The sequence below is a fragment of the Euprymna scolopes genome, chromosome 46, assembly GCF_053919585.1.
Source record: "Euprymna scolopes isolate OS-2025 chromosome 46, ASM5391958v1, whole genome shotgun sequence".
Lineage (NCBI taxonomy): Eukaryota > Metazoa > Mollusca > Cephalopoda > Sepiida > Sepiolidae > Euprymna > Euprymna scolopes.
Window position 1 is genome coordinate 91,910,772 of NC_136527.1, and position 22,850 is coordinate 91,933,621.

The 22,850-nt window shown below is 36.4% G+C and overlaps 2 protein-coding genes across 2 annotated transcripts in view; one reads left to right on the top strand and one right to left on the bottom strand.

Moving 5' to 3' along the window:
* Positions 1-366: 366 nt before the first annotated feature.
* LOC145271087 (NAD(+) hydrolase sarm1-like) lies at positions 367-13,898 on the top strand. Its single transcript, XM_080126629.1, has 7 exons — positions 367-441; positions 6,309-6,433; positions 8,300-8,535; positions 9,133-9,265; positions 10,924-11,113; positions 12,493-12,614; positions 13,483-13,898. Exons 1-7 carry the CDS (start codon positions 382-384, stop codon positions 13,673-13,675), a joined length of 1,059 nt encoding a protein of 352 aa, XP_079982755.1. The 5' UTR covers positions 367-381; the 3' UTR covers positions 13,676-13,898.
* Positions 13,899-15,727: 1,829 nt separating this feature from the next.
* The window catches only part of LOC145271086 (uncharacterized), a 50,787-nt gene continuing 43,664 nt past the window's right edge, over positions 15,728-22,850 (bottom strand). Inside the window, exons 4-7 of the mRNA XM_080126628.1 lie at positions 21,039-21,108; positions 20,279-20,393; positions 17,547-17,672; positions 15,728-17,246 (exon numbers count right to left, since the gene is read on the bottom strand). Of these exons, the coding sequence (XP_079982754.1) occupies positions 17,554-17,672; positions 20,279-20,393; positions 21,039-21,108 (304 nt within the window). The 3' untranslated portion in view covers positions 15,728-17,246; positions 17,547-17,553. The remainder of the gene's footprint in view (positions 17,247-17,546; positions 17,673-20,278; positions 20,394-21,038; positions 21,109-22,850) is intronic.

Consider the following 22,850-nt stretch of genomic DNA (forward strand, 5'->3'; position numbering starts at 1 on the left):
AGCCATTGAATTATGACCACGAGTAAGCAACGTTGATCATGGTCAGTACGAGATGGGTGACTGTTTGACAATACTGGACATAATCACGTTGACACACGGGTTCTGGTTGGATCTCTTTTGATAAGCAACGTTGATCATGGTCAGTACTAGATGGGTAACTGTTTCACATAATCACATTCACACGCCAGTTCTCGTTGGATCACGGAAGTTAAGCAACGTTGAACCTAGTCAGTTCCAGATGGGTGATCGTTTAGGAAACCAGGCGCTGTATGTAGGAGGACGTCAACATTTCCTTGAAAGAACTTAATTGCTCACATCAGTCTTTTAAAATGGAAATGCTGGAACTGAGGGAGAATGCCTTTGTAAATTCTGTCACAGACTATGAAAATCGACAAGTCAAGTTTAACGCCCTTTGGATCTATCGAATGCGTCGTATATGGGGTAAGTAATAATTTAACTTGAACCATTTACATTACGAATAAAACTGTAAGTATACATTTTTTATCAGTTTTTTATCAACTTTTTGACAGTCTCTAAACTAATAAATCCCGCACTGTCTACCAAACTTAAAACCCTGTCTCATCATCGCAGTTTTGCATCTCTGTGCTTGTTTTACTCCAATCTCTGGTCCCACCTCACCAATCTTTCATGAAAAACACCCGTATAGCTGAAACCACTCTCAAACACTTTCCCCGCTCTCTTTACCTGTGCCTAAACCAAAACGTAGATTCCATGAACAAAGCTTCTTTCTTAGAACTGCGCACCTATGGAACTCCCTTCCATTTACCTGCTTTCCGGCTGACTACAATTTGGTAGTCTTCAAGTCCAACATAAACAAATTCTTGATGAACGCCCCCCCTTAAGTAATCCAATAGGTTCTGAACTGTCATCTAAGCTTCAGCCTCTGTCCCATCGACGAAATGTTGCATCTCTCTGCCTGTTCTATAAGTATTTTAATGGTGAATGCTCTGATGAACTGCAAGCACTTGTATCCCCTTTATGTAAATACCCCCGACAAACAGCAAAATCCCACCCCTTCACAGTTGAGATCCCTAGATGTAAGCCTTCTACTCCAGTAGTTTCTTCCTCAGAACCACAAGACTTTGGAATTCTTTTCCGGGTTCCTGCTTCTCTAACTGTACTGACATGCAGAAGTTCAAGTGTAACGTGAACCGACATCTTGCTGCCCAACTCCCCACATAGTACTGCTGTAGCTTATGTCTCTGATAAAAACAAGTGAAGCATGCAGGGTCCCCTGTGAGTGTACAGTAAACGAGGCATAAAAAAATGACTAAGTTCAGCACTGCCCCCTCCCCAATTTAGCTCCCAAAGTCCCCAGTGGATATCAGATCCTGGTGAAAATGAATAAACGGTGCAGTTTTAGGCCTTAACATATGTAAATTTGTGTTCTACACCATGCAAAAAAAAAAAAAAAAAAGAAATGACTAAGTCCATCATTTGCCCCCTCCCCCTCATTTAGCCCCAAAAGTCCCCAAGGACTTGATTTCAGCACCATGCAAAACTGTGAGAAACTAAACAATTGTCCGGAACTTGTTGAGTTTGTGTTTCTGCATTCTGGTTGAGAGGTGGTGGGGGCATGCACTTTGAATAAATCGGTTGGTAAAGGGAGACTACTTGATGAGTTGTTCTAAGGGGGATAATCGTTACCGATATTTCTTCTCAGTTAGGTGTAACATCGCATTACTTTTTTATGTTTTTTTTATTACATTTTCACCCCAAACAAGGCAAATTGCCACTTTGGTGTAGGGGGCTACTATGAGGGGCAACAACTACTGGGGTACTATGTAGGGATTTGGGCAGCAAGATGTCGGTTCACATTACACTTGAACTTCTGAACGTCAGTACTGTTGGGGAAGCAGGGACCTGGAATGGAATTCCAGAGTCTAGCGGTTCTGGGGAAGAAACTATTGGAGTAAAAAGATCTTTTACATCTAGGGATCTCTACAGTGTGGGGGTGGGATTTAGCAGCCTGTCGGGTTTGTCGGGGGTGCTCACGTCGTGGGGGCACAAGTGATTGCAGTTCGTCAGAGCATTCACCACTAAAATACTTGTAGAAAAGGCAGAGGGATGCAACATTTCGTCGATGGGACAGAGGCTGAAGCTTAGATGCCAGTTCAGGGCCTATCAGGTTTGCGACTCTCTTTTGAACCTTGTCAAGGAGCGAGAGACTAGTAGCAGATGCACCAGCCCAGATGTGGCAGCAATACTCCATACATGGGCGAATGGTGGCCTTATAGAGGTACAGGATACTTTCGGGTGTTAGTAGTTTTCTTGCACGGTAGAGAGAGCCCACCTTTCTTGCAGCGGCCCTGGCAATGCCTTCAATGTAATTGTTCCAACTCATGTTTCCTGTGAACGTTAGGCCAAGGAGTTTGAAAGATGTACTCTCAGATAAAGAGTCGTTGGCCATTGCTATAGGTGGTAGAGAGGGTTTCTTGTAATTATTGAATGAAACTAGTTTAGTCTTGGCAGCATTGAACACGACCAACCACTTTTGTCCTCATTCCACCACAGATTGGAGGTCTTCCTCTAGTGTTTCTGCCATTTCTTTAGAAATGTGTTCATTCGTCTTCCTGTCGTGCCTACCATAGAGTGTAGTGTCATCAGCATATATACCCACCTCAGAGGCAATTTTGTCGGGGAGGTCATTTATGAATATCAGGAACAATAGAGGTCCAAGGATAGAACCCTGGGGCACCCCCGCATTTATATCATATTGTTTAGATGTACGACCGTTGAGGACAACCTGGATTTTTCTCTTATCTAAGAAGGATTTAATTATGTTATGTGTTCTACCAGTGATACCGTATGATCTGATTTTCCTGAGGAGACCCTCATGCCATAGCCTGTCAAAAGCCTTAGATATATCTAGAGCTACCGCTCTGCCCTCCCTTAGGATGTCTGCTGTGGAACAGGCTTGTCTAAATCCATATTGTTTGTCAGTCAGAAGTTTAGCATCTGTAAGATGATGGACTAGAGCATGGTTTATTATGGTCTCAAATATTTTGGCAAAAAGTGGGAGTAGGCTTATGGGGCGATAATTTGATGGGTCAGTCCTTTCGCCAGAATTCTTGAATACTGGTACAACAGAAGCAGTTTTCCAACAGCCCGGAAAGCAAGCTTCATTAAGGCATTTGTTGTAGAGTTTGGAGAGAACTGGAGCTACTTCGGTTGAGCACTTTTTTAATAGCAAAGCTGGGATAAGGTCGGGTCCACATGCTTTTGAAGTGTCAAGGTTTTTTATGATAGCATGCACCTGAGCAGGGGTGATTATCAGATCGTCTAGCGTGGCGTCTGTCCGCATAGGAAATTGAGGTAGGGGATGGTTTAGAGGGTCCAGTGTGGAGTTTTAGGCAAACCGACTGGCAAGCATGTTAGCCTTGTCGGTTGCTGAGGAGACAACCTCGTGATTGTTGGTTAGTGGGGGAATTGTTGATTGCCCATTATTTACTACACTGTTGTAGATTTTCCAGAAGTTTCGGGTTTCTAGTTTTTGTGCTTCGATGCGCTTTTTAGTGGTTTCCGTAAATTCTCTCTTAGCTGTCGCTATTTCTTTCTTAACGTTATTTCTAGCTTCTATATACTTCAGTCTGTTTGAACTGGACTTATGTCGGTTAAACCTACGGTATGCATGCTGCTTTTGAGCAATGGCAGTTGCACAAGTCGACGTAAACCATTGGGGAGAGTTGGGCTTACTATAAAATTTCCGCATGGGAACATGCGCTTCGATTGCAGTTTTGAACCAGTCAGTGGGGTCTCGTTTGCACATTGTTCAGCAGGGAGAGAAAAAATATTTCTCCATGGGGCATCTCTAATTAGTTTCCTGATGGCTTCCCAGTCAGCCTTTTTATAATATCTCGTTGTTTTGAGCATTGGCTCTTCAGTTTTGGCTCTAGAGTTTAGGGCGATTTCAACCACTATCACTGCATGATCAGTGTTCCCGAGTGGGCTGTGGGCCTTTGTTATGCAGTCATCGGGAACTGTGGTCAAAAACAGATCTAGAAGTGATGAGTGTTGTTCTTCCTGGCCAGGGAAACAGGTTGGAAACGTAACAATTTGTGATTATTTATTTGTTTATTTATTTTTATTTGTTTGTTTATTTTTATTTTAGTGATATCATTCTTATTCTGGGGGTATTTTATTTAATTCGTTATGCAGTGTATATATACTCATTTATGGATTCTTGTATCTTTAATTCAATTATATAGTAATTATAAGTATTCATTTATATACGCAATGTGTTATGACGAAGTGGTTAGAAGTTATTTCGAGAGTTTTTCTTATTTTTTTTTATAATATACTTATTTGAGTTAACTTGGATTTCTGTTTTTGGTGTATTATGTCTTATTGTTATTTGCGATTAATATTGTTAGGTTTACTCGGAGAAATCAATTGGGCTATATTAGGCCATATAAACTTGCATGAGCACATATACATGTAGCCATGTAGTCCACATGCTCGCATCATCTAATTCATATATCTTAGGCTTGCTATTTAATTGTTAAACATTGTTATTATTATTAACGTGTAGTTATTATTATTAACGTGTAGTTATTATTATTAACGTGTAGTAATCTTGAGTAGGGATTGCTTATGTATTATGTTGATTTATTTTAATTTTGGATTTATTCTATTTTATTGTTATTTTTAATTGTTACTAGACCACCCGTGACCCGTTGGGTCAGTACGTTATATTAGCTATGGAATTCATGTATGAGCGTGACACTTGTGGCATAAAGAAAATAGTTTTTTTTTACATAACAGAAGCATTTCTATGAAAGTATATTAAAATGAAAAAAGAATATAGATAGATTTCTATGAGTCGTTCTGTTTATTATAATTGTTATTTTTTTTTAAATTACAGTTACTGAATTATAAGTGGTTGGTCATACTTATAGGTAAATATGCACTGAACAGGTATCATAATCCTTATTATAGTTAAATTCAAATTTTGATATATCATCTTTTAAATGAAATTGTTAGTTGAAAGTACAGAATAATAAAAAAAAAACACTCTCCACATGTTAATAATGGCTTTTTAAATAGAAAATGAAAATAAAATGTAACTTTTTTCATTTAATTTAAGCAAACATTCAGTACCCATTGTGTAAAGGAAAACACTATTTAATATAATAGAAATGTGTGCATTTACCGATTCAGCTTTCCGTTTGGAAATGTAAGCAGACGACTTTAAAAAACATGGGAAGAAGAAAAAGAAATTTTTTTGTAATAACGCCCTCTAATAAAAAGGTCTGCATTAGTTAAGGGGGATAACTCTATCCAGTTTTACATCGCTCCCTTTTTCTCTCTCACACATACACGTAACTATTTCTCGCGTACGTAACGAAAACAGAGGGAGTAGGAATGTTGAAATCTATTAGAGGGAAAGTGAGAGGTGTTTTCTTTCCATAAATTGTATAGGGTAATATTTCATATTATTAATAGATTCATAGATAAATAGATTTTATAATATATATTATAATTATCTATGAATCTATGTATTATTTGTATATATAAATAACTATTTGATCAAATTAAATGAAATTGTTTGTATTAAAAGCGATATAAAAATTCCGAAATTGGAATAACGGATTGAAGACGTTGCTATTTACGCATGCGCAACCGGATGTTGAAAACCGGAAATCTGATTGCAAACATACAAGATCCATAGACTTTTAGTATTATATAGATTATGTGATCTTTATACAAATTGCCTCCCTTGAATATATATATATATATATATATATATGTATTGTTAAGAGAAAAAATAAAAAGATAGAAAGAATAAGAGTTCGTTACTTGCGATTGATAAGAGGCTGACGGGTTTAGTCAGGTAAGCTGTTTGGGTGACCGATGCCCCCACCAGGAGCGACTCTTCGTTACATGTTGACTGCTTGAGGATCCAGCACAAAAGAGGAAGAGAAAAGAAAGAAACAAGAAGTCATATGATGGCTGTGTCGCTCTCTGGTTATCAGAGATAAAGGGCGGCAATCGAATTAGTCTGGGAGTTTAAATTCCCACAATTGCATAGAAATAAAAATTCTATCAACAGCATCTATGCATATTTGGTAAGACTGTTATTCATTAATATTCACGCGTTAGGAATTGGTTTGGGAATCAACAAGAGTTTAATTTTTTTTTCTTTCTTTTTTTTTTAACGTCATATGTCTGTTGTGATTTAATTGTTTTTTTCTTTCTTTAGTTTTTGTTTTTGTTTTTTTTTTAAACGTCATAAGTCTCTGGCAGTAGTTGTGATTTAATTTTTATTCATTTTGCTTTTTTCCCAGATTGGATTCTGCGAATATGCCGAGCGTTTCAAAGACTGCCGAGTCGACGGCGATCTCCTCCTCATGATTTCAGAATTCGATCTGCAAGACAGTATTAAAATGTCTCCAAGTATTACACGGAAAAGGTGAGGATTTTATACATTTTTCTTAATCAACGCGGAAATTTCTTTCATTCATCACACCTCTATCTGTTGTATAATAAAGGTAATAGTGTGTGTGTGTGTGTTTGATCATCTAATCAGAATTAACATTGTGTGTGATCGTCTAGTTGTTCTATTTGTTCATATGCCGTTGTGTGTGTGTGTGTGTGTGTGTGGTACATGTATTTTTCAACATACCTTCCGCGTCTTGGATGTTAGTCCATCTGGAATCATCTCGTCTTGGAAGGGAAACGGTACCTGTTTTGGACGAAGGTTCATTCACTCCAACACAATGAATTTGTTTTATAGTTTTTATTTCACTTTCCAGATGTCTCGCAGAAGATGGAAAGCGACTCTCTGGCTTGTGTAGTTTCTCTTCTAGGTCTTATTTCTACACACGTCAGCGTCTCCCCTCCCAGTGAAGGGGAGGAGACAACGGTGAAGCCGTCTGTCCTGTTCTGTCTACTGCAAACCAGTCACCTCTAAAAACTTGTTTAGAACAACGAACCATCTGAAACTGTTCTGAAACTAAACATGACTTACACTTCACAGACATTCAGCTTTATATTATATATATATATATATATTATATATATTAACTTTCCAATCGGATTTTTTAAAACTTTCCAATCGGATTATATGCATCGTCACGCTGGACTTATTCTGGAATACATTCTATTTGAAGAACTATTTTGCGTTTTGGATCAACTCTAGAGGAGTTTCATTCAAGCTGAAATATTATGCGTGGTTTGTTTTTATATTAGTTTTTTTACATATCTAACATTTTTTTTCAATTTTTTTATTTGGCAATTTATAATAATTGTGGTTTCACTTAATGCCTTAGCTAGCAAATTCTAGCATTGCTACAAATATAATTTGCTGATTTCGTTATGTCCTCTGATGAGAAGAATAATAAGAATAGCATTCTTTGAAACTCCACGGAATAAGGACTTTGTAAATTGTTTACAATCAAACTTTATTGAATAGTCAAACAATAAATTTTGATTGTAAAATTCAACTTACAGATTAAATTTTCTTTCTCTTATATATATACATATATATATATATTGCAATTAGGAAGGGAAGACATATATATATATATATATATATATATATTGCAATTAGGAAGGGAAGACTTATATATATATATATATATATATTCCTTTAATCTTCTCTCTAAAAAGGGGGAACAGGAGAGGAAAGAAAGAGAAATGGGGAGCCAGCTGACCGGTTTCGACCCTCGCTTCTCAAAGCTGTATCGAGGGAATTTTTAAAACAAAGAATGAAAAAGCGATTAAAATTGCATTTTATTCAATTTACGGGGAGAAAAAAAAAACGTGGGAAAACGATTAAAATAAAACAGCGTTATGGTCGAATACCCTAGAGATTAATCACCTTCAAACCCAGGAGGCATTCCCTTTGTATGCAAAGGGAAGGTTTTCTAAGTCGAACGTGAATAGTCTCCAAGATCTTAAGGTGATATAGTGAATGAGCACTACTCAGAATAGAAAAAGAGTCCGTGCTAAAGTTCGCTGCACAAGACGGGATTTTTTTTTCTATTCTGAGTTGTGATTCATATAGGTATGGTATAATAAATTATGGGTTTTATCTATTTTATTTTTACTTTCATCATATTTTGCTTTGGTTTTGATACCCCCAAATTCGAAGCTATCTCTTTACAACCATTTCTTTTCATAACCTATCATACTTTCATAAATCAGAGTCCATTTTCTGTAGGCTGTTTTTGAACCCAGTCAACGACGGGTACTTTTTCTAGTATATATATATATATATATATATATATATATATATATATATATATAAATGTATAATTTTTTACTCCTCATCCAGATTCCTCCGAGAACTAAAGCAACTAAAGATCACAGCAGATTACTCATCTTGCGATAACTCCAGATTAAACGAATGGCTCAAGGAACTCTCCGAGGACTTTTCCGTCTACACATACCAAATGTTGCGATGCGGCATCGATCGCAACGTGCTGCCGTCTATAAGCGAAGACGAATTGGAAAGAGAATGCGGCATCTCTAACAGCATCCACCGCCGGAAGATTATGGATCAAATAAAGAGTTAGTATACGCAGCAAGGTCACCCGGTGTCTACCTGGGTGTACTCTTCTCGTTTGTATTATTCTTTGCTTCGTTTTACATTGTATGTGATTAGTTGAACACAAGTTGCTACTATGTTTCTGAAATTTTGAGATGAGGATTGATAATTTGTATTATTTGGATTCATCGGACTACTGTTCTCATCTTGATTTGAAACTATCATTAAATTTTGTTTTTTGTTACACGTTGACACACCGGTTCTCATCAGAAGTTAAGCAACTAGCCAGTACCGGATGGGTGACCATTTGGGAAGGCGAGGCGTCGTATGTACGACGAGGTACTGGCGCCGTCTATCCTTCTCCCAAGGGTAGATGATGACTTGCAAAAATGAATGTACAAAATGTTTAACGATTTTTTTTTCCAATTTTGACCCTTTTTTTTTTGGCACCTTAACAATTTTAAGCGATAAAAGAAAAATGTCTATCAGGTATGTGTTTGCAATGTGATGATGTATGGAATTTACACTTGGCCAATAATTTCTTTTTCTTTTTAAAAATCTTGTCATAAACCTTCCAAAATTTCCTTTTTTTTTATAAATGCGTCATTTCTCTTCCGCAGTGCTAGCCTTCCCACAGAGCGGCATGTGTTCCCTGATGGATGATAACGGCAGTGGTGGTGGTGACGCACGACGAATAAAAAAAATAGATGTTTTTATCAGCTACAGACGATCAAATGGTTCTCAGTTAGCAAGGTACACTGTCACACTCCTTTTCGTCCATTGTTACGTGCTTTATTAAATCGAAAAAAAAAAGATAAATGTACAAAATGTTTAACGATTTTTTCTGTCCTCGGTCCGTGGAGGAGAGAAAGCCTTCTAGACTGAGGCAAATTTTATTTTTGTTTCTATCCAGAGTGCCCCATTTTTTGTGGAGTTGGATTTTCGCCACATTAAAAACCAACCTTGTGGCTAACTTTGCCCTCGTGGGGAGGCAAGGCAAGTGAATAAGAACATTTACAGATAAACACATTTTGTTCATGCGAATATAACAAGAACCCTTCTATTAAGTTTACAATGTTTTAAGCTACAAGGGGAAGTAACTCTTAAAATCAAATTTTGTTTTTAATTCAATTTTTACCTAAACACTAACAGATAATAAAAAAAAATCATGATTTTTATAGAATACTAGCCTTCAAATGGCAGATGTCAAAATTTGAAGCCAATCTTATTAGACAAATTACAGTTATTTCACTGTGTTAGTCATTTCTGTCTTTATGTTGATTTGTAGGCCAATCTTCTTGATTGTTTGAGAGAAGCTATCAACTATCCTTTGCAACTGAGTTTGGTTTTGGTCTTGGCCTTCAGTCTTGCAAGGTTGAACAGTTTCTCGTTGGAACATGTGCGGATGAAAACACCTTCTTCGATGTTTTTATGAATCTGATATGGATGAGATGGATAGACAATTGGACAGATGGATGGAGAGATAGATGGATGGATGGATGGATACATAGACAGACGGATGGATGGATGGTTTAGGCACAGATAAAGAGTGGGGGAAATTATTGATAGTGTTTTCAGCTAGACGAGCGTTTTTCGTGAAATTTGGTGAGGGGGGGGGCATAGATCAGAGTTCAGACGAACACTTGCAATGAAAATAAGGATAAAGCAGAGACAGGCTCACAACGTCTCTTCTGTGGGAAAGAGGCTGCAGAAAAGAGAAAAGGGCATTCCCCACTAGGTTACGAAGTCTATTTTGAACTCTGTCAAAAGGCAGGATAAGTAAGGTCTTTCTAGCAGCTCCTGCCCAGATGTGACAGCAGTACTCCGTCCTTGAACGTACTTGGCTTTTATACAGGTAGAGAATTGCATCAGCAGTAAGATATTTGCTGGAGCAATAGAAGGATCCCATGATTTTGTCAGCAACATTGGCAACAGATTTGATGCATGTGTTCCACCTTTCTGCACCTGCATCTCTCTCAACTCCTTGTTTCCCACGAATCTATTGTTTACTTTGCTGGATAGATAGACAATTAGATAGATAGATAAGTAGGTAGATAGACAATTAGGTAGATAGACAATTAGGTAGATAGACAATTAGGTAGATAGATAAGTAGGTAGATAGACAATTAGGTAGATAGACAATTAGATAGATAGACAAGTAGGTAGATAGACAATTAGATAGATAGATAAGTAGGTAGATAGACAATTAGATAGACAATTGGATAGATAGACAATTAGATAGATAGACCAATAACTGAATTACTTTGTCTCTCCCGACGATTACATAATACCATTAACTTATCGTACACTCATTAACCCTTACCCTCAAGTGGGCTATGGGTCTTGATAAGCAGGGACTCCTTTGTAAAAAAAAATAAAAATATTTTTTTTATCTTTTTATCTTTGTGTAGTTTACTCAAAGTACATCTCCAGTTGCGTGGCTTTTCCGTATTCCTTGACATTGAGCGGTTGCGTGCGGGCAAGTTTGATGTCGGCTTACTGAAGAGCGTGCAGAAGGCACGAAACTTTATTTTGGTTCTCACACCGCAGGCACTGGACCGTTGCGTTGATGATAATGATCGCAAAGATTGGGTACACAAGGTAAGACAACGTTTGCGCAGTTTTTTTTTGTTGTTTGTTATGGTTGTTATTATTATTTGGAGGAAGGGAATGATTAGGTATTCACGAAATTATTATTAGCAATTGTTGATCAAAATATTTTTTCAGAGGATTGCGCATTAAGAAAAAAACAAACAAAAAAAAAACAAGTGAAGCATGCGTGGTCCCCCGTAAGTGCACAGTGAACGAGGCATAAAAAAAATGACTAAGTTCAGAATTCTCCCCCCCCCCCCCCCGATTTAGCCCCAAAAGTCCCCAGGGGACGTCAAATCCTGGTGAAAATGATCAAACGGTGCAGTTTTAGGCTTTAACATATGTAAATTTGAGTTCTGCATCATGCAAAAAAAAAAAGAAATGACAAGTCCATCATTTTGCCCCACTCCCCAAGGCCTTAACATATGTAAATTTTAGTTCAACACCATGCAAAACTGCTAAATAGACATATGCAGAAAATTCACCTTTATCCGTTCGTTCGTCTATCCACATTTTTCTCAATAACTACGCCTTGGAATTTTTTGAAATTTTGCACAAACATTAAACATGATATGAGTTAAAAAAAAAAAAGTAACAAAACGAATTTTTCGGGAAAACTCCAGTTGTCCCCCCTAGGGGTGCCTTTCTGGTGAAAATGGCTATAATTTACACTTTTGTGCTTATAAAAAAAAAAATGATGCCTTGGATTTTATAAAACTTTCTGAAAAGTTGTAACTAACTGATTTCTATATAATTTTGTTTGTCTATACTTCGCAATAACTCTTGGGTGTGCCCCAGGGGCTCTTTTAGGGCTAATAAAAACACTCCATTTTTGGGACTATTTTACCATATTTGTCCAAAATTGTTTTCTGTATGTCTATTTAGCAGTTTTTTTTGGTTTCGGATATTTTCGAAAGTCATCACTTTTCAATTGACTAGCCTTAATTTAAAGCTTTGCCACTTCTGGTTTACGATGGACGCAACAGCATTTTTTTTCACGCTCTTTTCCTCCTTCATGGTACGGGTTCACGCCTACCTGCCTACTACCACTTTTTGTGTTCTGTTTTTACTTAGCACACACCTCCAAACACCCGGGCACTCAGGCTAGTCTATTATATAAAGGAAAGTCGTCTCTGTGTGTTTTTGCACGTCTCGCTAAAACTTTTGAAATCCAAATTAATGATTTTATGAATATTTGCTGTACGTGAATTTAGGACGCTGAAAGCATACACAATTTTTTCTTTTATTAGATGTGTTCCAACGCATCAACGTTTCTTATGGGTCGGGCAACACCGGGTACCCCTGCTAGTGTTCTCTAAATGTAAATCTGTTTCATTTAGCACAAACTCTAATTGTATATAATAATTTTCTTTTTTTCATCAAAACAGGAAATTGCAGCAGCTCTAGAGCATAAATGCAATATAATTCCAATAATGGATAATTTTGACTGGCCTCCCAGTGAAAAACTTCCGGAAGACATCCGTTCAATTACCTTCTTTAATGGAGTCAGGTGAGTTGTTCTTATGTCCGGTATGTATGTATGTGTATAGAGTGGCTAGTCTCCCTGAAGGATTAAAAACAAGACCTTCCAAAGAGCGAATGAACCCTTTTTGGGGGTCAACGGCCAACTAGCACGGTGTGTGTTTGTGTGTATGTATGTGTGTGTTGGGGTTGAGAGGGCCCTGTAAGCCGTGGTGAAGGCAAGCTTTCTAGGAGAAGCAAATCTCTGATTTAAAAAACCATAAAGCAGGAGACCAGTACTCGCATTAAGCTGGTCTGCAGTTTAACTTGTTTCTGGATCTCAACATTTTGAACCAAGAGAGAGACTTAGCTGTCATACAAAGCTAAGACTCTGTAACATCATCTGTGTATAGATACAGGCATTTGTCTATTAAAATGGTCCTGTGGTGATGGAAGTCATTTTTGGGCTCATGGACTTTAAGTGTCTGACAGACAATTTTATATATATATATATATATATATATATATATACTCATTAAAAATGTAGACCATTTATCAACACCAACTGAAATGGTTTGAAAGATTCCTAGGGGCTGCTTAAGAAGGATCTTTCACATTAACCCATATCCTCAAGTGGCCTCTGGGCCTTGATAAAAACCAATACTACAACACAACCCCATTGATTACTGTACACACAATAACCCTTATCCCCGAGTTGCTTCTGGGCCTTGACAAATGGCGATTTCCATGTAAAATATTTTTTTTTTTAAATCTCATCTTGCATAAACTGAAACGTTGTACAATGCCAATCAAGATGAGAACGTTAGTCCAAAAAATCCTCATCTCAAAAATTCATAAAATCTGGTCAACTTGTTTCCAATTTTGATTTCATTTTTTTCTCCGTTATCTTTTTCCAGGTGGATCCATGACTATCAGGACGCCTGCGTCGACAAAGTGGAACGTTTTCTCAGAGGCGACGTCAACAGTCGGAAGGGTCAGCTCCAGAGCATGAGCAACCAGGGGTCACTCGACGACCCCATTATGGCGCAGTTCAAATGGAGCAGCAGCAGCAACGAGAATGGATCGCCCTCGAAAAACTCTCCGAGTTAGCGAGAGGCCAACGAGCCGAGACGACTTCCAGGATGAGATTGCGGCTGGCTGTGTGTGCGTGTCTGCCCGTGTATACTTGAGTGTGTGTGTAATTTGATTTCTATAAACGATACATAAAAACAAAATAAGGCAAAAAAAAGTAAAGAGAATGGAGTTGGGAGGGAAAGGGGGTTCGAGGCTAACAACATCTTCGTTTGTGTCTGGGCTTTTTTTCTGTTCTTTTCCTCTTGGAAAATATTCTTGCAAGCTTTTTTTTGTTTTTGTCGAGAAAAGTGAAATCTCCAATAGTCCGACAACAATATATACAGGCCTTTCATTTTTTTAAAAAAATACTCAAAATTTTTTTTTTTTAAATACTCCAATATTTTCTTTTAATTATTATTGATAGTACATTTTTTTTTTGTAGTTATCAATAAAATTTCACAAGCATGTCCAAGACAATACCAAATAATGGCCTGGCATCGCATCAACCTCAAAGCAAAAATAGTGTCCATTTTTGTCATTGGTAAAAAAAAGAAAAAATAATGAAGGGGAGGGGGAGTTAAAAAAAGTCACAATTTATTTTAAAACCGTAACAAAATTTATCGGCATTGTATGGCCATACGATAATAATTTACATGGAATCTCACGTCATCAGATATACGTCAAAATATTTGAAGAAGAAGTGAAAGAGGGAATGTTCTGCCTTCCAAACCTTCACCTACGACAACCCAATTGTATTTCTTGTTCTATACAAGTTTAGAAATATTCAAAGATAAAACTTACAAAATTCTTTAAATATACATATATTATCCATTAATTTTTTAAGCTCAATGTAACTACAGAGCATATGACAAATAAATGACAAAGGCCTATATGCCAAATTTCACGATGTTGACCATCTTACAATTTATTTATGGACAACTTGAAATTTGAAATATAGGCCTTTGTCATTTATTTGTCGTATGCTCTGTAGTTACATTGAGCTTTAAGAATTAAAGGATTGATATAAATAAAAGGTGAAATATAATTGAAAAAACATCTCCACAGAAATATATAAAGTTTTTATTATTCTTTATTTAGCTGCTAGTCTAGCCACACTGGTGGGCTGTGATACAGTGAAACAGTACTGCATGTAGATGACATATATATATATATATATATATATTTATTCCAGGTAGAAACAATCTCACGCAATGCCTCTTCTTATCTAAAACTTATTGTCAGCTTACACTCTTAGGTGCTTGTGTAGATTGGTGAACTTTTAAATTAACTCATTTCAAGTGAAATCATTAGTATACATTCCCGCCAAAAATGATTCAGTAGAAAAATAATTACAAACAAAAAAACATTATTTATCAAATTATTGAGTTCTATCGTATGTTTTAATGTAGAAGAGTTGTGCAACCAATTCAGTTTGACAAACTGATTTATCTCTCTTGACTTAAATTAAGGGTTTGCTATTTTTAAACAATGAATATATGAACGCAATTGTGAATTATTTATTTTTGCTTAACATGCATCTAGCACATCTTCTACAAGATCATTTTTCGTAATTTTTTTTAGAATTTATGCTAATTATGATGGGAGACGGAAATATGTAATAATGTCTACAGGTAAATAAATTCTCTTAGATGCCAGAGCATATAGTTATCACCTTTACTTTTAGGGAGAGATGGGGGGGGGTTTAGAGTATGAAATAACCAGATTCACACACACTTTTTTTTAAAGAACAAGGGAGGCAACTCTTGGAGATAAAAGAGCGCTTTTTTCCCTTTTTTTATTTAAATTTTAAATGATGTTATGAATAAAGACTTTTTTTCCTCCCTCTCCTTAACCCTTGCCAGGCTATTTAAGCTAAAAAAAAAAAATGTAATTAATTACAAAGAATTTTTGTCTTTTAACAATATGAAATCCTCACATCCAGGGGAAAAAAAAGAATCTTGAAGAGGGGAAAAAATAATTTAAGAATTGAATTAAAATAAAAAAATACCCCAAAAAGATGCTAAATTTTGAACAGCTTTTGCAGTGTAAAATAAAATAAAATTAAATTTAAAAAATCGATCAAAAAAACTGGTTTTGTTTTTTTTATTTATTTTTCTTTTCGTTTTTTTTTAATCATAAAAAAATAGTTATCTTTTACATTCAAGTGGTAATATGTCTTGTTTGGAAAAAAAAAGTTTGGATTTAGAATTCAACCAATTTAAAAAAAAAAAAATCTGATGTATCAACCAGTCATGAAACAAAAATGTCATATTCCAAAAATCACATAAATTGATGAAGTGGTTTCAGTTTTATAAAAAAAAATTATTTTTAAGCACTTAATAGGTTAGTTTTTGTTTTACGGCATATCAACCCTTTTCAGGTTATTTAATGCCGAATCCAGTGATTTTGAAGAACAATTTCTTAATAGAATATATTTGTTTTTTTTTTCAAGTTGGTTTCTATTTAACCCATAGTTGGGACCCTAACATGTACTACCACTCCAGGTCAGAGTGGACCTGGGAGCAATGGCAATTAAAGGGTGGCTCAAAACTCCAAAAAACTCGCAAGCTGGGGCCTCACCATCGGATACCGTTTAAGATCATAGCCAGGACCGCGCTTAATGGGAATTTGTCAACACTATAACAAATTTCGTCGCTATGAATTATTGTTGAGTTATCTTCCTTTGCTTCTTGACATGTTTTTTCATAATGGCGGGGGAGGCGAGTTCCCTCTATCGTGTTAGAAAACTACTCACACCTGAGACAATCGTGTATCTCTACAAAGCAACTATTCACTCATGTATGGAGTATTGTTGCCACATCTGGGCTGGTGCATCTACCACTAGCCTCTCCCTCTTGGATAGGGTCCAAAAGAGAGTTTCCAATCTAATCTGTCCAACTTTGTCAACTAAGCTCCAACCCCTGTCCCATCACCGCAGTGTTGCATCCCTGTGCCTGTTTTACAAATATTTTAATGGAATATGCTCTGATGAACGCATTGCACTTGTGCCTCGCTCAATGTACATATTCCCGACAAACCCGCTTAGCAACAAAATCTCGCCCCTTCACCATTGAGGTTCCTAAATGACAGAAAGCTTTCTATTCTAATAGTTTCTTCCCTCGAACAGCTACACTTTGGAATTCCCTTCCTGTTTCCCTGGCTGTACTGATATGCAGAAGTTTAAATATAACATAAACCAACATGTTAATCTTTCATAGATATGGTCCTTAATAGCAGCCCCTTATGTCCAGGTGGTGATGTGCCTTGTTAGGGGTTAAAGTGAGTAGAAGAGAGATACTTCTCAGATACTTATAAAATTTGATTTAAAAAAAAAAAAAATTTTTTTATTAAAGATAAAACTACTTGATCAATTTATGTGAGTTTTGGAATATGACATTTTTGTGCCGTGATGGGATTGCACAACATAAAGAATTGTCTTTTTTTTTTTTTAATTTAGGTTGATAAGAACCAAAAAATTGTTCTTGACAGTCAGGAGTTTCTGTTGGTCGCACAACTTAATGTCAAACAAATGGAAGATTATGTACAAGTCCGAGTGCCAATCTATATTGGGGTATCCAGAGTTTACTCTCCTCTGACTGCGGTTCAACTGAAAAAAAAAGAAGAAAAAAAATTTTTTTATGGTGCTTCTATATTATAATAACGGAAAAAAAAAAATTGAATTTCAAATAAAACCAATGGCATTTACTGAATGTAATAAAAAAATAAAAATATAAATTACTCATCTCAAAGGATTCCAATAACGAAATAAAAAAAAAAAAAATTGAATTTCAAATAAAACCAATGGCATTTACTGAATGTAATAAAAAAATAAAAATATAAATTACTCATCTCAAAGGATTTCAATAACGAAATAAAAAAAAAAGAAGATTTATAGCAACAGACTTACTTATTCCTCACAAATGCGTGGATATTGGTGGCTTTTTAGCAAAGACTTCTTCCCAGTTCTGGCCGTCAAACGTCTCTACTGTAACTTGAGAAGTATCGAAGGATTTTAGGCATCTGGGGTTAATACCTATGAAGAAAAAAAGGAAATTAAACCGAAACACTAGAATGGCATTACAAAGCGCATCCGTCAATGTTGCCAAGATTCAAGAAGCAAACAGTTTGAAATCATCATCGTATTCAACTTACCGTTTGTTTTACATGATGGCATGTGTTGGATGGCTTTTAGAATTTGGATTCCAAACTAACCTATATCTGGCCAGGTATTTATTTAGCCCTCAAATTCATCAGTTCTTCTTTTTACTCATGTTCACCCATAACAAGGTACTTTTTCTTTTTTTTTTTTACAAGGTGGTCACCACTTATCAAAACCCGGAAGCCACTCGGGGATAAGGGTTATTGCGTGTACAGTAATAAATGGGATAGTATCATAGTAATCGTTAGTATTGGAGATTTGATAAAGTGCCTTACTTAAGGGGGCGGTTCATCAGGAATTTGTTTATGTTGGACTTGAAGACATCCAGGTTGTAGTCAGACAGGAAACAGGCAAACAGAAGAGAGTTCAACAGGCGTGCACGTCTAAGAAAGAAACTTTGTTCATGGAATCTACGCTTTGGTTTAGGCACAGAAAAAGCGTGGGTAAAAATTTTGATAGTGGTTTCAGCTAGACGAATGTTTATCGTTAAAGATTGGTGAAGGGGACCAGAGATTGGAACTCAGACAAGCACTTGCCATGGAAGCAAGTATAAAGCAAAGACAGGCTTGCAACGTCTCTCCTGTGGGAGCAGCTCCAGCCCAGATGTGGCAGCAGTACTCCTTCCTTGGACATACTTGGCTTTTATATAGATAGAGAATTGCATCAGTAGTGAGATATCCTCTGGAGCGGTAGAAGGATCCCATCATTTTCCCAGCAACCTTGGCAACTGACTTGATGTACGTGTTCCATTTCAGGTCAGGAGTAAAGGTCAAGCCCAGAAGCTTATCAAAACATGGAGCCTCCCCAAGACGAGAGCCATTCATTTCAATTGAAGGCATATCACCACTTGGACATAAAGGGCTACTATTTGGGACGATGCCTAGGATAAAGTAACAAGATGTTGGTTTACATTACATTTAAACCTCTGCATATCAGTACAGTCAGGGAAGCAGGAAGGGAATTCCAAAGTCGAACACAGAAACTATTATAATAGAAAACTTTCTGGCATTTAAACGACCTCAACAGTGAAGGGGTGTGATTTTGTTGCTAAGCAGGTTTGTTGGGCACATGTACATTGAGGGGGGCACAAGTGCAAGGAGTTCAGAGCCCTTTTCATTAAAATATTTTTAAAACAGGCACAGAGACGCAACACTGTGGTGATGGGACAGAGGTTGGAGCTTAGTTGACAAAGTGGGACCTATTAGATTGGAGACGCTTTTTTGAACCTTATCCAAGCAGCCAATCTTCCTTTGGGTTCAGTAGATCTAAGACTATCTTTAAGACTACTTTCGTATCGGATTCTGAAGTTTTGAGATGAGGATTACTTCGGACTACTGTTCTCACTTTGCATCTCATTTTGTTAAAATCATCTATGTAGATATTTGCTTTCCCACAAAAGCAAATGTGACACAAGGTAGTTTTTAATGTAGGTGGAAATCCAGCTCCCCCAAAAGGGGCACTCTGAATTTAGGCAAAAACATTCTGGCCTGTGCCAGGTAAGTATTATCCATGTAAATATAGATTTAAACGGAGACCATGTTTTAATACTGTGACAGTTGTAAGAGTTGTCCCCCTTTTAACGGTTCAGATTCATGCTTATTTTTCAATGATATAAGCATTTTGAGTAACTTAGAGTTACTTCCCTTTTTCTCATCTCTCTCTCTCTCTATCTATATATATATATATATATATAGTTTCCGCTAGGAAGATATCCTCAGAAGATGAAGAAATATCCAACCAGCTTCGTAAGAATTCATAGATGGACTGAGTTTTAATACCAAATAAGAATGGAAAAAATCGTAGCAGATGAAGGGGAGTTAGACAAGAAAGAGGGAGTGGAAGGGAGAGGATGTTGGAATTTAAATAGTAGGAGTGTATATAATGAGAGTGGGGGTTATTATTAAATATTAATTATGTGTTCATGTTTATAGATGCTGTTGTAGTTTATAACGGCTTAAGTTTAAGTAGCAGTTAGCAGTTGTGATTTGGCTTTCAAACCAACTGCTAGACTTTGGAACTCCTTTCCGGGTCCCTGCTGCCCCAACCGTACTGACATGCAGAAGTTCAAATGTAATATGAACAGACATCTTGCTGCCCAACTCCCTACATAGTATACCTGTAGTGTATGTCCCTGATAGTAGCCCCCTACATCAAAGTGGCAACGTGCCTTGTTCGGGGTGAAAATGTAATAAAAAATTTTTTTTTAATTATCAACACTTAATGTTTCATATCAAATACAGTAATTTAGAAAAGTTTTCATACGTCAATTTTTTTTATATCTTCACATATTTCTGCTGTTTGGTTTGGTCGTTTCGTTTTTTTTCTAGAGAAAAACTGTTTCTGTTTTGACTTTGCAGAACATGATTGAGTTTTGCAAAGGGAAAAAAATATTGATGTTTGATACATTTTAGGTCAGGAAGCCGATATCTTCAGACAGCCTGACCAGGTGACAGCAGAGAATGAATGCCAGAAAATCTTACCATATGAGTCAGGGTTAGATCGTGGTACGTAAAAACTCTGCACTCCACAAGTTCTACAAAATATGTGTTCAGCTTTCATCGTGTTGAATTGATATGTGGTCAAATTATCTTTACCCTGCAACGATACATTAAAAAAAAAAATTCAACATGTGTACACGTGTGTGTGTGATTCACATAACAATTTTAAAAACAATTCATAATGAATTAATGCTTGGTATTATACATTTGTAATTGTATTGCCCTATTTTTTCCATATATGTGCAATAGTTTTGCCGATATTAACAGCAACAAAAGTGATTTAATAGAAACAAATTATTAAACTTTTCTTTAAATATTCAATAGTAATAAGAAAGTAGAAATTTTTAGAATTGGCGTCGCATTGTGTCGGTTCGCTGAACCTAGCCGCGTTCGAAGGGCTGACCGTGTCTAGTCGCGTTCGAACACTTGGGCAATGCCAGGCACCCTGGCTAATCTATTATATAAAGGGCAAAATTTGTGTGTGTCCATGAAAGGCTCTTTGCATCGGGCTTCTCGTGTCGGTTAGATTCCGCGAGATTTGTCGTCCGAAGGATGGAAGTTTAAAACTATATTGGCTTAATCAGGTTCCGTCACCTCTTTCAAAAGTTTTTTTGGTAGATATACCAACACACACACAAACATTTTGCCTTTTATATATTAGACTAGCGAGGATAATCAGAGATAAACTGAAATTAAGTTTCATGATATAATAATTTTCAAATAGAAAACAAAAATCATTTACCGTAAGCAAAGTGAAATTGGCTTTATTGACGATAAAATGTGAATTCTGCTTCATATAGCAAATGCTACAACTGAAAGAGAAGAAAATGAAAACTTGTTAAAAAGTGAAGCTCAATGGTAGAATGGATTGCATTTAAAAAAATTATTTCATCACTAATATTAATCCTCTTTATGACTTCAATTTCCAACCAAGATAACTACAGGTCATGTCCATTGTTTTTTATTGCCCATTTTTTTTGTCTCATTGTTCTAATGGACCATCTGTTATCATGTTGTCTAGCTATGTGCCCTGCCCATCTGTGTTTGGATGTTTTGATGGCAGTATTGATGTCAATAACTCTTGTTTGTTGGCAGATCCAGATGTTTGTCTTTCTCTCTTGTAAAGTGATGCCTAACATTATCCTCTCCATCATCCTTTGTGCCACTGCCAAGATTTCACTTTGGCGAGTTGTCAAGACCCATGTTTCATTACCATAGATCATCACAGGTAGTACATATTCATTGAAGATCTTCCCTTTGATTGACATATTTGCTTTTCGGCTTCGTGATATTTTCCACTGCCCCATCCCAATGCTATCCTTCTCTTTATCTCAGGGAGGACATCTCCATCCACAATAATACAATGCAATTTCAAAACCATGTATTTCCATTTTATGTTCGATATTTAGAAAATATTTGGTAGTGGTGAATAAAGGGACATCCTAACTTTCAAACACACTGGCAAAATGTGTGTGACCATTTCGTGTATGTCTTCTAAAGGCTGCTTTCGCACGCGTTCCCGGGGTTGTTACTATCGCTTAAAACTCTGTATATGGGTCCTATATTATAATATCTAGGAATTAGAAAAGCGCGTAGCGTATAGATTTATTTACGTAGATTTTTATGAGATTCGTGCTATTTCGCTCTGTCCTCTGTTTGTCGTGCATTTTAGTATAAATACAGTGAAAAACGTTGTGTTCTCGGCTTTCGTTGCTTTCCCCCCACTTTCCACCGTCATCTGAGGGAAGTGAAAACTAAACATAACGATCGTGCGATGACCTCATTTAGCGTCTTCCTGTCAATCAAACTTCTTTTAGCTTAACATGCTAATCTATTACTCGCACTCATCGTCGGGACCGTTAAGTAGTTGGCATTGGTTTCCACTTCCGGGTTCAATCCCTCCTCCCGACCAAACGTTTTTTTTATTACTTCGCTTATTCTAACCCTAACCCTAACCCCCCATACCCAGGTTTATTTATGCCATTTTATTTTCGTTTTGGTTTTGTTTTTTTTACATCGTCTTTTTTATAATATTTAAGCAGGATTATTAATCACCCTCCCTCCATACACACACCTACAAATACCCGGGCAACGCTGGGTACCCCCCCCAGTGTTATATATATATATATATATTGAATAAACATGTTACATTAAATAAAAACACTAAAAACATATCCAGTTAGGTAGAAAAGTAACTTATCTTGCCTTTGATGGCATTTATTTGTTATATATTTGTTTTTTGACAACTTTTTCAAATCTATGTGTATAGTAATACAAACGAGATTTTCATACATCTTTTGATTTTGAAAAAAAACATTTGTGGCTGTTCGCAATAAAACATTGTTTTAATTCGCTGTTCAAAACTACTGCAATGAATAAAAGCGCATGCATGCTATATATCTACAAAAGTTTTTGTTTTTTTAACCATATTTTTAAATTTGACCAGAAATGTGAGAAATTGCAATGCTGAATTGGTTGGGATTGTTGTTATTGTACATTCTGAAAACCGAATAGTTCTAATGTTATTCTGATAACAAAATAGCTCTAATTAAAC

Excerpts from the sequence above, each read along its gene's own strand:
- LOC145271087 (XM_080126629.1), top strand. The coding sequence starts at position 382 with ATGAAAATCGACAAGTCAAGTTTAACGCCCTTTGGATCTATCGAATGC. Across the intron at positions 442-6,308 it reads TCGAATGCGTCGTATATGGG|ATTGGATTCTGCGAATATGC; the intron begins GTAAGTAATAAT and ends CTTTTTTCCCAG. Across the intron at positions 11,114-12,492 it reads GCAAAGATTGGGTACACAAG|GAAATTGCAGCAGCTCTAGA; the intron begins GTAAGACAACGT and ends TCATCAAAACAG.